The sequence below is a fragment of the Tinamus guttatus genome, unplaced genomic scaffold (genome assembly GCF_059628265.1).
Source record: "Tinamus guttatus ecotype Peru unplaced genomic scaffold, ASM5962826v1 Tinamus_guttatus_pri_ptg000643l, whole genome shotgun sequence".
Classification (NCBI taxonomy): Eukaryota; Metazoa; Chordata; class Aves; order Tinamiformes; family Tinamidae; genus Tinamus; species Tinamus guttatus.
This window is the reverse complement of record NW_028289177.1, coordinates 292,005-305,347: the sequence shown is the minus strand read 5'-3', so window position 1 is coordinate 305,347 and position 13,343 is coordinate 292,005. Positions and strand designations below refer to the sequence as shown.

The window sequence follows — 13,343 nt, the reverse complement described above, 5'->3', positions numbered from 1 at the left end:
GCATTTTATTTTTGCACTTTGAAATATTATGAAAATGTTTCAGTTCCTTCAATGTGTGGAGATTTTCTTTGTTTTGGTTGTTTTTCTCTCTGACAAATGCCTGCATTATCGCATCTCTGATACAAGTGTCTGGGACTATTAAATGATCTGGGAAAAGTGCATTTGTTTAAAAAAAAATGAACTTCTCCATTAAAATTCAAACTCATTTTGGGGAAATCTGGACAATTTAACAATTTCCTTCCAGTACTGAAGAAGCTTTGGCTTCCGCCGATGCTGGAAAGCGGGGACTGGAAGGAGGAGCAGGAGGATTGGAATGACCCGTTTTAAAAGCTGTGTCCAAGCCCATTTGGGAGCCGCCGGCGCCGTCCGGCCCCGTCGCGCTGGGTCCGGCGCAGGGGGAGACTCGTTACCATCCGAGGGCTCCGTGGGGCTGCGCTCAGTGCGGCCCCCGGCCGTGTTGTCGTTCGGCCTCCAACAACCCCGGCCAAAATGCAGGTGTTTGGGGCAGAATCGTCCACGGGCTTTGGCCAACACGAAGTCCCCGGTGGGTTTTGCGCCGTCGGGGTCCCCCAGGGTCTTGGCATTGCTTTTAATCCGTGGTTCTCGGAGGGTTGCAGGTAACTTGGAGGATATATTTATTGCGTATGTGTTTCTGCAGAGTTCTAGGTACCTGCGCCAGGAGCAGACTTAAGTGGTATCCCATGTGTTGTTGCCAGCGGAATCGCTCTTCCCTGGCAGCCGGAGCGGCGCGTTGGCCTGGGAGCGCTTTTCGGGGCATGTTAACGTGTCATATGTTAGGGTAGGGTAGTTGTTAAAACACTTGCTACAGTCTTTCCAGACCTTCTCTTTCGCCATTCGTCTGTCCCCTTTCTTGCAAAAACAAGCCCCAAAAAACCAACGAACAACGACAGGCGGGCGCCCGCCCGCGGTCCCGCGGCCCGGCTGGGCATTCCCGGTCGGGGATTGCGGAGCAGGGGCGTTGTAGCCGCGCTTTCAGGAACAAACCGTGTCTTTTGTGCTGCTGTCACGCCTGGATTCCTGCCGCCTTAAGGGCTATTGGCTCCCGCTGGCTGCCGGGGCCCTGGAGGAAGCGGCGCCGCAGCCGGAGCCCTCGGAGCGAGGACCGACCGCGCGGGGCCGCAAGCCATAAACCTTCCTCGGAGACGTCGCGACCGCGAGATTTTATAACAGTAATAATGAAAACGACTATTGTACTTAGATTTTAGCAACTTGTGAAATAAACCCCTGATTTTCATTGGAAACCAGTGTTGCGATTTGGGAGCCGTGTGGTTTTTTAATTTTATTTTTTTATAACCTAATTTATTACGTTTGGTTTTTGAGCACGGGCTGGGTGGCAGTTCTTTGCTCAGAAACACGAAAAGTGGCCTGGTTGAACCGTTTATTTTTATAGTGCAGTCGACTTTGACAGCTTTTCCAGTTCATGTAAAGTGTGACTTTGCTGATTTTTGTATTCTAGGGATTCCTGTAAATGGCATTCCAGATGTAATATTGAAGAAGACTTTTGGTTAACCTTAAATTCAAGATAGGCTTTTTTTTTTCCTATAGATATTTTTATTGTTGTTTTAGGAACCGTTCTTTTACCTCTGACTTTTCAGACCTAGTTATCACGTTTTTGCGTACTAAGAAGTTTTTACCAAAGTACAGTTAGGAATTGGAAGTGGGGGACTTCGGGTGTAGAAAACAGGGAAGGTTTAGACAGGTCTCACCAAAACCCTATTCGGCTCATTTGTCACTTTCTCCTTTTGGAAGGAGGGGGCACAGAAGGCATTTTTTAATAATGTAAAAATATATACATATATATATATATATAAATATATATATATATATTTAAAAAAATGCAAAAAGACCTCAAGGAACCGCAGTAGTGTTTGTCTGCTTAAGGCAGAGTTAGGCTGTGTATTGCATTTAGCAAAATAACTGCATTGCGCTTTTTTAAAAGAAAAAAAGAAAAATTTATAATCATCTAAGAGAAAGTGTAACAGAGTAACGTTACGCCAGCGCAGGGTATGTTTTTGTCACTCATATTTATTGTGACTCTAAATCTTTGATAAATAAAACAAAAATTAAAAAAAAAAAGAAAAGAAAATTCCCAGGAAAACCTGCTAGTCAGCCTCACCGGAGGAGGGATCCGAGCTCGGGAACTGTACGCTTTGTTGTGAGGGATTTTTAGTATTTGGATGACAATAAACACATGGACGAACGCTTGGGTCTGCCTCTTCTTTCGAGGACAAAAGGCTGCCGAAGGCGGCGGCTCCGGGGGCTCCTCGCGGCCGGGCCTGGCGCTGGGCACGGAGTCTTCCCTGGAGCAGCAGCGCCGGGAAGAGAAGGGGGAAGGAAGGAAGGAAGGGGAGGAGAAGATTAAAATCTGTGTGGAATTTTAGGAGTTGAAATGAAAAGGCAGGAATCTGCCGCGCTTCCTTGCGATAGGATGTGGCCGGGACGAGGCACGTACGCCTTCCCGGCCCCGCGCGCGGGTTCGGAGGGGAGAGCGGCGGAGCCCCCGGCCCCGCGCGTGCCTGGAGCGGCCGTTCCCAGCTCCGGAGCGGCCCTCGGAAGCAGCAGCGTCTCCAGGGAGCGGGGGCTCCGCTGCTCCCTGCCCCTGGCAGCAGCGCTGGGAACTGCGGCGTTCCCAAAGAAGCTTCGCTGGGAAGAGGGAAGCAGAGACACGGCTCGTGCTCCGTCATTGAGTCCAGTCTAAAAGACAGCGAAACAGAGAAATACCCGTATCACTTTTTTCTTTCTTTTTTTTACAAATATTTTTACAGTACAAGTGGCTGCACGTGGAGACCTGAGGCTGCCGCTGGATCCGCACAGAGCCCGTGGGCTCTTCCCTGCCATCGCTGCTCCCAAGCCTGGAGCCGCATGGAGACCCTTCCCCGGGCAGCGCGGCTCCCTCCGCCCTGGTCCAGGGGCCCTGCGCGTTCCCCACGGAGCCGCTGCATCCCGGGGAGGGGAGCACCCCCTGCATCCCGGGGAGCATCCCAGGGAGCATCCCCTGCATCCCGAGGAGCGTCCCCTGCATCCCGGGGAGCGTCCCCTGCATCCAGGGGAGCATCCCCTGCATCCCAGGGAGCATCCCCTGCATCCCAGGGAGCATCCCGGGGAGCATCCCCTGCATCCCAGGGAGCATCCCCTGCATCCTGGGGAGCGTCCCCTGCATCCAGGGAGCATCCCCTGCATCCCGGGGAGCGTCCCCTGCATCCCGGGGAGCGTCCCCTGCATCCAGGGAGCATCCCCTGCATCCCGGGGAGCGTCCCCTGCATCCCGGGGAGCGTCCCCTGCATCCCGGGGAGCATCCCAGGGAGCATCCCCTGCATCCCAGGGAGCGTCCCCTGCATCCCGGGGAGCATCCCAGGGAGCATCCCCTGCATCCCAGGGAGCATCCCCTGCATCCCGAGGAGCGTCCCCTGCATCCCGGGGAGCGTCCCCTGCATCCAGGGGAGCATCCCCTGCATCCCAGGGAGCATCCCCTGCATCCCAGGGAGCATCCCGGGGAGCATCCCCTGCATCCCAGGGAGCATCCCCTGCATCCTGGGGAGCGTCCCCTGCATCCAGGGAGCATCCCCTGCATCCCGGGGAGCGTCCCCTGCATCCCGGGGAGCGTCCCCTGCATCCAGGGAGCATCCCCTGCATCCCCCGCATGGGGAGCGGCAGATCCGGAGCGGCAGCCGCTCCGTGGGGCTCCTGGAGCCGCCTCCCCAGGAGAAGTGTTGGAGCATTCCCGGGCCTCCAGGGAATGGCGGTGCCGGGCAGCCGCAGGCGCTGCGGGAGCCGGGGAAGGGCTCGTTATCCCGGTGCTCCGGGCGCCGGCGGCCGCTTTGCCGGAGCCCAGTGTGCGCGACCGGAGCGCGGCTGAGCCCAGGGCGGACACGCGCGTCCCCGCGCGCCCTTTCTGCCCCCGGGGGCTGCTCCGGCCCCAGGGCCATCTGCGAGGCTGCGGCCCAGGGATTAGCGACCCGATTAGCGCTAAGACACGGGCGACCTCGATCTGCCGCGGTCAGGGCTTAGCGAGCGGGGGGCTCGTGGCGGGGATGAGCGCGGAGCTGCCGCGGACCCAGGCGCCGCTGCAAGGACATGGCTGGTGGCCACAGCGCGCTGCTCTGCGGCCCCTGCGCGACACACCAGCGGCTGCATGCGGCCTGGTGTGTGCTTGCTGCACACTTGGTGCATGCTTGATGCACACTTGGTGCGTGTTTGCACACTCGGTGCACACTCAATGCACACTCAGTGCACACTTGGTGCGTGTTTGCACACTCAGTGCACACTCGGTGCACACTCAGTGCACACTTGGTGCGTGTTTGCACACTCAGTGCACACTCAATGCACACTCAGTGCACACTTGCACACTCGGGGCACACTCAATGCGCACTCAGTGCACACTTGCACACTCGGTGCACACTCAGTGCACACTCGGTGTGTGTTTGCACACTCGGTGCACACTCAATGCACACTCAGTGCACACTTGGTGCGTGTTTGCACACTCAGTGCACACTCAGTGCACACTCAATGCACACTCGGTGCACGCTTGGTGCGTGTTGGGCCGCAGGATGTTGCAGCAGGACCGGGCAGAGGGGCCGCTCCGCGGTCCTGGGCAGGGGGGGGGGGTCACGGCCGCCCCCTCCCGCCGCCTCCGCTCCCCGGGCGCTCAGAGCGGGCCCCACCCGGGCGCCCCGCGCTGCGTCGCCGCTTTAAGGCCGGCGTCGCCGCTTTAAGGCCGGCGTTAGGGTGGCGGGAAGGCGGCGCAGCGGTCACGTGGTCCCGCGCCGGCGGAAGCGAGGCCGTGCCGGGGCGCCAAGATGGCGGCGGCGGCGAAGGTGAAGCAGGACATGGCGCCGCCCGGCGGCTACGGCGCCATCGACTACCGGCGGCAGCTGCCGCGCCGGGGCCTCTCAGGTGCGCGGGGCCGCCCGGGGCCCGCCGGGCGGGGAGCGGGGAGCGGGGAGCGGCGCTGCCCGCCCCTCACGGCCCCGCCGCCGTCCCGCAGGCTACAGCCTCTTCGCGCTCGGCGTCGGCAGCCTCCTGTTCGGCTACTACCGCCTGGTCAAGTGGAACCGCGAGCGCAGGTGGGCGGCGGGGGGCGGCGGCCCTCGGGGCGGCCGGGCCGCGGGGCCGCCCTGAGCGCGCGCGCTGCCCCGGCGCAGGCGGCTGCTCATCGAGGACCTGGAGGCGCGGATCGCGCTCATGCCGCTGCTGCAGGCCGAGGCGGACCGCAGGTGCGGGGGTGGGCCGGTACCGGGCGGTACCGCGGGGGTTGGGCCGGTACCGGGCGGTACCGCGGGGCGGGGGGCGCTCGCTCGGTCCCGGGGCCCCTCGAGGCCCCTGGTTGGGCTGTAGCCCCCGCGCAGGCCCCGCGGGGCAGCCCTGAGGCCTCCCTGCGCCCCAGGACCCTGCGGCTGCTGCGGGAGAACCTGGACGAGGAAGCCAAGATCATGAAGGACGTGCCCGGCTGGCAGGTTTGTGCCTTGCGGGCGGCAAGCGCCACGGGACAGGGCGCTGCCCCAGGCATCCCCGGCCAGCGGCTCCTGCTGCGGGATCCGGCTCCTGGTGCTTCCTCTGTGCCCGGAGCAGGGCCCGGGCCCGGCCGGGTTTGGGAGGCGCCGCGGGGAGGCTGCCCCCGCGGGGGCTCCGGGCGCCGCGCCGTCACCGGCACCGCTTCCAGGTGGGAGAGTCGGTGTTCCACACGGAGCGCTGGGTGCCCCCCACGCTGGAGGAGCTCTACTACCTGCGGCCCAGCCGCGAGCTGGACAACGAGAAGTTCGGCCTGCAGTACTACGTGTGAGCGGCCTCCGCTCCGCGCTCGAGCGTCTCCTATTAAAGCTGCTCCTGGGGGGATGTCCCGGCAGTTCCTCGCTGGCTCCTGGCTCTGTCCCCAGCCCCTCGTCCCGCAGTGTCACAGCCCCTCTGGGGACAGGACGGGCGGGGGTGGCCCCGTGGCCAGCGGGAGGCTGCGCTGCTGCTGCTGCACGGGAAGCTCCAAGGGGAGATGGGGGTCAAAAATGTGGGGTTTGGATCCCGGGATGTGACTTGGGGAAGAGGGAAGGAGCTTCCCGCCCCGCAGCGCTCTTGGCCGCCGTCCCGCTGCGGGTGAGGGCTCCCCAGGGATGGGTGACATTGGCCTGGGGGGTGGCAGGTCCCCCTCCCTGCGGCCTTTGTCCTCCCCTTCTTTGCTCCAGGCTGGGCTGTGGGGCTGGGACTCACTAGAGGGCACCACAAGATTGGGAATGGGGAGAGGGCACCGGAGATTGGGAACGTGGCGGCTCGGAGGGCTGCCGGGACGGGGGTGTCTATAGGGTGTATGGGGTTCTCAGGACACCCGGGGGCGTGGGGGGATCCATAGGGTCTCCCAGGACGCTCTGGGCATGGGGGATCCGTGGGGCGCCTTCCCAACCACCCGGATGGAGCTTCCGCATCTTGTTGGGCGGCTCCCGGCCCGGGGCCCCTCCGGCCGCAGCTCCCAGTGCCGCTCCACGGGGAGCGGGAGCCGATCCCGGCGCCGGCAGGTGAGCCAGGACACGGGAGCGATGACGCTCCCGCTCGGAAGCTCCGGCGCCGGCCGCACGACCAACGCTTTGTTCGGCTTCACGTTCCCCGGCCGGGAGCCGCGCGGGCGGCGAGTCCTGCCGTGCCGGCTGGCCACGGACACGAGTGTCGTGTCCCTGTCCCCACCGGGAGCCGGGGCCGTGGACACGGAGCTGCTTCGGAGGCAGCAGCTTTGGGGACGTGGAGAAGGTGACGCCAGGGACGCGCCAGCCCTTCCCAGCCTCTTCTACCTTGCTTTTGACCTTCCGCCTTGTGTGTGTGTTTGTTTCTTTCCCTTTTTCCTCCCTTTTTCCTTCCCTGTTACCTTTACCTGCTGACCCTGTCCCCAGGTGGGGGGGTCTGTGCAGGGACGAGGCTGCCCGGGGGCCCCGGGGGCTCCCAGTGCTGTTCCCGCAGCTCCAGCGGCTCCTGCTGGCCCCGAGGAGGAGGAGGAGGAGGAGGAGGAGGAAGGCAGGAGCGGAGGCAGCTCCGAGCGCCGCCCGGCTCTGCTCTCCGTGCGGGGTCGGCCCAGGAGCCTCCGCAGCCCCCGGCCCCTCCGCTCCGTGGGCTGCCTGGATGCCCCGGGACCCCGCGGAGCTGGGACCGGGCATCCCCCTCCTCCCCCTCCTCCTCCTCCCCCTCCTCCCCCCCTCCTCCTCCTCGCGCGTGGCGGCCCCGCGGGGAGCCCCGGCCGCCGCCGCCTGTTGTTGTTGGCAGCCCCGGCCTCCCCGCCAGGAATGCGGCCTCGGCTGCAGCCTCCGCGCGGGGGGCTCCGCCAGCCCCCCCCCCCCCCCGCCGGCTCCGCTCCGTCCTGCGGGCTCTGCTGCGGGGACGGCCCGGGGGGTGCGCGGTGCCCCCCCCGCGCCGCATCCAGGCCATCCCAGCGCGGCTCCCGCGCGAGACATGATGCAATCCGCGAACAGCCGCTGTCTGCGCCCGGCCTGGAATTGCCATCAGCGGCCCCCCCGCGCCACGCGTCCCGCCGGGACAGCCCCGGGGCGGCGCGGGGGGGCCCCGGGGCCGGGGGGGCCGGTGCTCGCGTGCCGCGCGCGGGGCCGCGGAGCCGCCCGCCCCCCCCGCTTTAATTTCCGCGGCATCCCGGCAATGCGGGAGCCCCGGGCGGCCCCGGCATCCCCCGACCCCAGCGCCCGGGTCACGGCCCGGGGTGGCCGCCGGTGGCTCCCGGTGCCCGCCTGGCGCTGGGAGCTGGAAGCTTCTCCCCCCCGGGGACCCCCCCGCCGCATCCCCCGCCCCTCCAATTTTATTATTATTATTTTTTTTACGGCTGCAAAACAGCCCCGCGCCCGCGGGCGGGGGGGCTCCCGCTCCCCGCCTGTCCCGGCGCCAGCGCCGGCCGAGCCCCACGTGCCAGGATCCGGTTTCCAGGAGCGGGCAGGGCCCCTATATAGCGGCGCGGGCCCGTGGGCTCCCAGTCGCGCCCGGCGCCGCCGCGGGGATGCTCGGGCCGCCGCTCGCGCTGCTGGCGCTCGCCGCCTGTCACTGCGTCGCCGCGCCAGGTAGGGCAGCCCGGGCCCGCGGGGACCCGCTCCCGCCGGGGCAGCTCCTCCCGCTCCGGTCCCGCTCCGGTCCCGCTCCGATCGGGACAGTTCCAGCCGCTCCCGGTGGGTCACATCCTCCCTCTTCCAGCCCCGCTCCCGCCGGGGCAGCTCCTCGCGCTCCGGTCCCGCTCCGGTCCCGCTCCCATCGGGACAGTTCCAGCCGCTCCCGGTGGGTCACATCCTCCCTCTTCCAGCCCCGCTCCCGCCGGGGCAGGTCCTCCCGCTCCGGTCCCGCTCCCACGGGGGAAGCGCCGGGGCCGCCCCGCGAGGCTCCCGCAGCTCCGGTGGGGACGGCTCCTTCCCGGGGCTCCCGGGGGCCCCGGTGCGGCCCCCGCGAGGCTCCCGTGGTGCTGCCGCCTCCTGGTGCCACCTGCCCTGTGCCCTCTGCGGGGCTGAGACCCTGCGCAGGGCTGGGAAGGGCCGGTCGGGAACCACCTGGTTGGGATCGCCAGGTCGCTCCCCGCGGCGGCAGCAGGACCTGGACCGGCCGCGTCACCCCGTCCCCGTCACCAGCCCCCGCTCCCGTCCTGGCGGTGCCCGGGGCACCGAAACTGCAGCCCAAATTCCTGCCTCTTCCTGGGGCTCCCCAGGCTGCGCCAGCTCGGCCGGGCTCTGGCAGCCGCTGGGCTCTGTGCCGCACTCGCCCTTCGCTTCCCCCAGAGCCCGTGGAGAATGACTCGGAGCCGGGCAAGAGCAGCGCCCCAGAGAAGCCCTGGAAGGCGGCTCCGGACCTAGTGGAGCCGGACCTGGCCACCGCAGGTACGGGCGCCCGCGGCCCAGCGCGTGGCCCCGGAGCCCGCAGCCCCACGGGCTCACGGCTGGGCCCGTCGCAGGCGGCGGCGCCGAGTGGACGTCTTGGTTCAACATCGACCACCCCGGCGGAGGTGGCGACTACGAGAGCCTGGACGCCATCCGCTTCTACTACGGCGCGCGGGTGTGCGCGCGGCCCGTGGCCGTGCAGGCCCGCACCACCGAGTGGGAGCTGCCCCAGGACGTGGGCCAGGTGGTGCACGTGAGCCCCAAAAAGGGCTTCCGCTGCGTCAACACGGAGCAGCCGCCGGGCAAGACCTGCTCCAACTACCACATCCGCTTCCTCTGCCCGCTGGGTGAGTGACAGCTCGGCCGGAGCCCCCGCGCTGCTCCCCGGCCCCGGGACCTCCCTGGCAAGGGGATGGAGCCGGGGAGTGGTGGGACACGCGGGAGTCCCCAGGGTGCATCCCCTGCCGCCCACAGACCACATCTACTGGTCGCACTGGTCCCCGTGGAGCCCCTGCTCCCGCAGCGCCTGCGGCGCCCGTGGCACCCAGAGCCGCCAGCGCCGCTGCGTCAGCGCCCGCCACCCCGCCGCCCTCAAGGAGCTCAAGTGCAAGGGCAAAGCCGTGGAGCGGCGCCCGTGCGGCGCCGGCCCCTGCCCAGGTAGGGCCCGGCCGGGCGCCTCGGGAGGCGGCAGCGCCCGCAGGAGCCTCCCGTGTCCCGCGGTGCCGGCAGGGCCTTGGGGGGCTGCGTGCGGCCCCTGATGCCCACCCGGCACCTCTGCCCGCAGAGGCCGCGTGGGGCGAGTGGGGCGCGTGGGGGCCCTGCTCCCGCAGCTGCGGGGCCGCCGCCAAGCGCCTGCGCCGCCGCAGCTGCCCCGCGGGCAAGAAGTCTCCGTGCCCTGGACGGGCCACCGAGGTGCAGCCATGTCCCTCTGCGCCCTGCCCAGGTACCCGCTGTCCCCATGGGGTTACAGACCCCTGTGCCACCCTCCCGCTCACTGCGCTCCCTCCCGCAGCCTGCCCGGGCCACGCGCTGCAGGGCACCGTGGTGTCGGCCGCGGGGACGGCGCTGCCCGGAGCGCGGATCTTCCTGGAGGGCCGCCCGCCGGCGCTGCTGGCGCGGAGCGACGCGCGGGGCCGCTTCCAGGTGCCCGGGCTCTGCCCTGGCACCGCCGCCAACCTCAGCGCCCACCTGGAGAAGTTCGCCCCAGGGCTGGCACCCGTTGTCTCCAACGGCTCGGGGCTCTCGGTGGCGCGGCTGGTGCTGCAGCCCCTGGGTGAGAGCGGCGCCGCGGGCACGGGGAGCCCTGGGAGGTGGCGGGGGACACTGGGCACCTCCTCTCCCTTCCCTCCTTGCAGAGAAGCCCTACATGGTGATGCAGCCCCAGGGCCAGGTGCGACGCGCCGGGCAGGACGTCGCCTTCTGCTGCAAAGCCGCGGGCAGCCCTGTGCCCACCAAGTACTTCTGGTGAGCGCAGGGCCGGCGCAGCGGCACAGGGGGCTGCACGTGCCTGGCGCTGAGACCCCGGCCCCTCGCAGGTACCACAACGGGACGCTGCTGGACAGGAAGGTGCTCAAGTACAGCAGCCGCCTGGTGCTGCGGGCGCTGACACCGGCGCACGCTGGCACCTACCACTGCAAGGCCAGCAGCGAGGCGGGCGCCATCCGCTCGGCGCCGGCACAACTGGCCGTGCTGGGTGAGCAGGGATGGTGCCAGGAGGGGCTTTGCAAGGGAAGGGGGGCATGGGCTGGGCAGCTGTGCCCAGATGGGTGCCTCGGTCCAGGCAGGTCATTGCACCTTGCCTGGGGGTGCAAGAGCAGTGGGTAGGGTGCCCGGCGCAGCACGGGGAGCCTCTTCCTAACGCGGTGCCTCCCGCGCCGCCCGCAGCCCCTGGGCAGCAGAGCTGCAAGGCTGAGCCCGAGCCCAACCTCATCGAGCTGCCCGGCGAGTGCCGCGGGGCTGCCGCGGGTCCCCGCTACTACGACGTGGGGCAGTGCCCGGCGGCGCCCTGCGGCAACGGCGACCCGGCCGCGGAGCCGCAGTGCGGCCAGGGCGCCCGGCGCTGCTGCGGGGTCCGGCGCATGGAGCTGCGCGAGATCCCCTGCGCCGGCTCCCTGCTGCCCGTCAAGGTGGTGGCCGAGTGCGGCTGCGGGCCCTGCGCCCGGCCCCGCGTGCTGGTGCAGGGCCGCGTGACGGCGGCCGACAGCGGCGAGCCCCTGCGCTTCGGCCACATCTTCCTGGGCAAGGAGAAGATCGGCTTCACCGGCTACAAGGGCTCCTTCACCATCGAGGTGCCGCCCGACACGCAGCGGCTGGTAGCCCGTTTTGTGGACCGGCAGCAGCGCTTCGTGGACACCATCAAGGTGCTGCCCTTCAACAGCCGCGGCGGCGCCGTCTACCAGGAGGTCAAGATGATGCGCAAGAAGGCGCCGGTGGAGCTGGACGCCGGCCGCACCAACGCCATCCCGCTGGGGGAGGCGCGTGGCCAGGAGCCCGTCGGAGAGCTCGTCATCCCCGCCGGCGCCTTCCTGCGCCCCTCCGGGGAGGTCTTCAAGGGCACCGTCAAAGCCAGCGTCACCTTCCTGGACCCAAGGGACATGGCCACAGCGGGCGCCGCCTCCAGCGACCTCAGCTTCGCCAACGCTGAAGGGGAAATCGTCCCCCTGCGGACCTACGGCATGTTTGCTGTGGACTTTCGGGAAGGGGAGTCCAACGAGGTGCTGCAGACGGGCCGGGTGGAGGTCCGCATGGATGCAAGGCAGATCCGGATGCCAGAGCACCTGCAGAAGATGAAGCTGTGGTCCTTGAACCCGGAGACTGGCTTGTGGGAGGAGGAAGGCGTCTTCCGCCAGGTCAAGGAGAGGAGGAAGAAGAGGGAGGACAGGACCTTCCTCATCGGGAACATGGAGATCCGGGAGAGGCGACTCTTCAACCTGGACGTGCCTGAGAACCGCCGCTGCTTCGTCAAGGTCCGGGCTTACAGCAACGAGAAGTTCAATGCCTACGAGCAGCTGGAAGGGGTGGTCATCAACCTCATCAACCTGGAGCCCCAGCCCGGCTACCCCACCAACCCACGGGCCTGGGGACGCTTCGACAGCATCGTCACGGGGCCCAACGGCGCCTGCCTGCCCGCCTTCTGCGACGGTGAGCGCCCCGACGCCTACTCGGCCTATGTGACGGCCACGCTGGGCGGCGAGGAGCTGGAGGCCGTAGCCTCCAGCCCCAAGTTGAACCCCAACGCTGTGGGGGTGTCACAGCCCTACCTGAACAAGCTGGGCTACCGTCGGCTGGACCACGACGAGCCCAGCTTCAAGAAGACGGCCTTCCAGATCAACGTGGCCAAGCCTGACCCCAACAACATCGACGAGACCAACGGGCCCATCTATCCCTACCGCAGCCTCAAGGAGTGTGAGGAGGCGCCGGCCAGCGCCAACCACTTCCGCTTCTACCGCGTGGAGGTGGACAAGTACGAGTACAACGTGGTGCCCTTCAAGGAGAGCGACCTGACGTCCTGGACGGGTGACTACCTGTCGTGGTGGCCCAACCCGCAGGAGTTCAGGGCGTGCTTCATCAAGGTGCAGATCGAGGGGCCGCAGGAGTACATGGTGCGCTCCCGCAACGTGGGCGGCAGCCACCCGCGCACCCGCGGGCAGCTCTACGGCCTGCGCGACACCCGCAGCGTGCGGGACATGCAGCTGGAGAACAGCTCGGGCGCCTGCGTGGAGTTCAAGTGCAGCGGGATGCTCTTCGACCAGAGCCTCGTGGACCGCACCTTGGTCTCCATCATCCCCCAGGGCAGCTGCCGCCGCACGGCCACCAACAGCCTCCTGCGCGACTACCTGGCCCGGCACCCGCCGCTCGCGGAGAACAACAACACGGCCGCCTTCACCATGCTGGCGCCCGTTGACCCGCTGGGCCACAACTACGGCATCTACACGGTCACGGACCAGAACCCGCGCCTGGCCAAGGAGATCGCCATCGGCCGCTGCTTTGACGGCACCTCGGACGGCTTCTCGCGCGAGATGAAGTCTGGCACCGGCACCGCCATGACCTTCACGTGCCGGGAGCGGCCGGTGACGCAGGAGAGCTTCTTCCAGCGGCTGCTCACGGCGCCGGCCGACGCGCTGGCCGAGATACGCCGGGAGATGGGCACCAACGAGCAGCGCCGGGCGCCCCCCGACGTGCTGGACTTCCCCTCGGGCTGGCGGGCGGCCGGTCCGGCCCCGCGGGGCCCCGGCGGCCGGCGGAGGGTCCGGGCGCAGCTCTGAGCCCCCCGCCTGCCGCCCCCGCGCTGCCCCTTCCTTTACTCACTGCTTGACCCTGCGCGCGTCTATCGGGGGCCCAGCGGGGACACGGTGGGGTGTCACTAGCGGGGAGTGTGTCCCCCCCGTCCAAAGGACCGTCTGGGGCGCGGGAGCAGCAGGACGGGAGTGACGACATCCCCCGTCCTGCATCCCGCACCCCGGTGCTCTGCTCGCCCCCCGCCCC

At 67.5% G+C, this 13,343-nt stretch overlaps 2 protein-coding genes across 2 annotated transcripts; both read left to right on the top strand.

Annotated features, from left to right (window-relative positions):
• The first annotated feature begins 4,806 nt into the window (after positions 1-4,806).
• NDUFA13 (NADH:ubiquinone oxidoreductase subunit A13) lies at positions 4,807-5,800 on the top strand. Its single transcript, XM_088535771.1, has 5 exons — positions 4,807-4,914; positions 5,006-5,084; positions 5,163-5,234; positions 5,405-5,474; positions 5,681-5,800. The coding sequence occupies exons 1-5, from the start codon at positions 4,818-4,820 to the stop codon at positions 5,798-5,800; spliced, it is 438 nt and encodes a 145-aa protein (XP_088391897.1). The 5' UTR covers positions 4,807-4,817.
• Positions 5,801-7,996: 2,196 nt separating this feature from the next.
• On the top strand, positions 7,997-13,147 carry CILP2 (cartilage intermediate layer protein 2). Its single transcript, XM_088535751.1, has 8 exons — positions 7,997-8,057; positions 8,760-8,858; positions 8,933-9,205; positions 9,333-9,515; positions 9,643-10,131; positions 10,214-10,322; positions 10,394-10,551; positions 10,743-13,147. The coding sequence occupies exons 1-8, from the start codon at positions 7,997-7,999 to the stop codon at positions 13,121-13,123; spliced, it is 3,753 nt and encodes a 1,250-aa protein (XP_088391877.1). The 3' UTR covers positions 13,124-13,147.
• Positions 13,148-13,343: the final 196 nt, after the last annotated feature.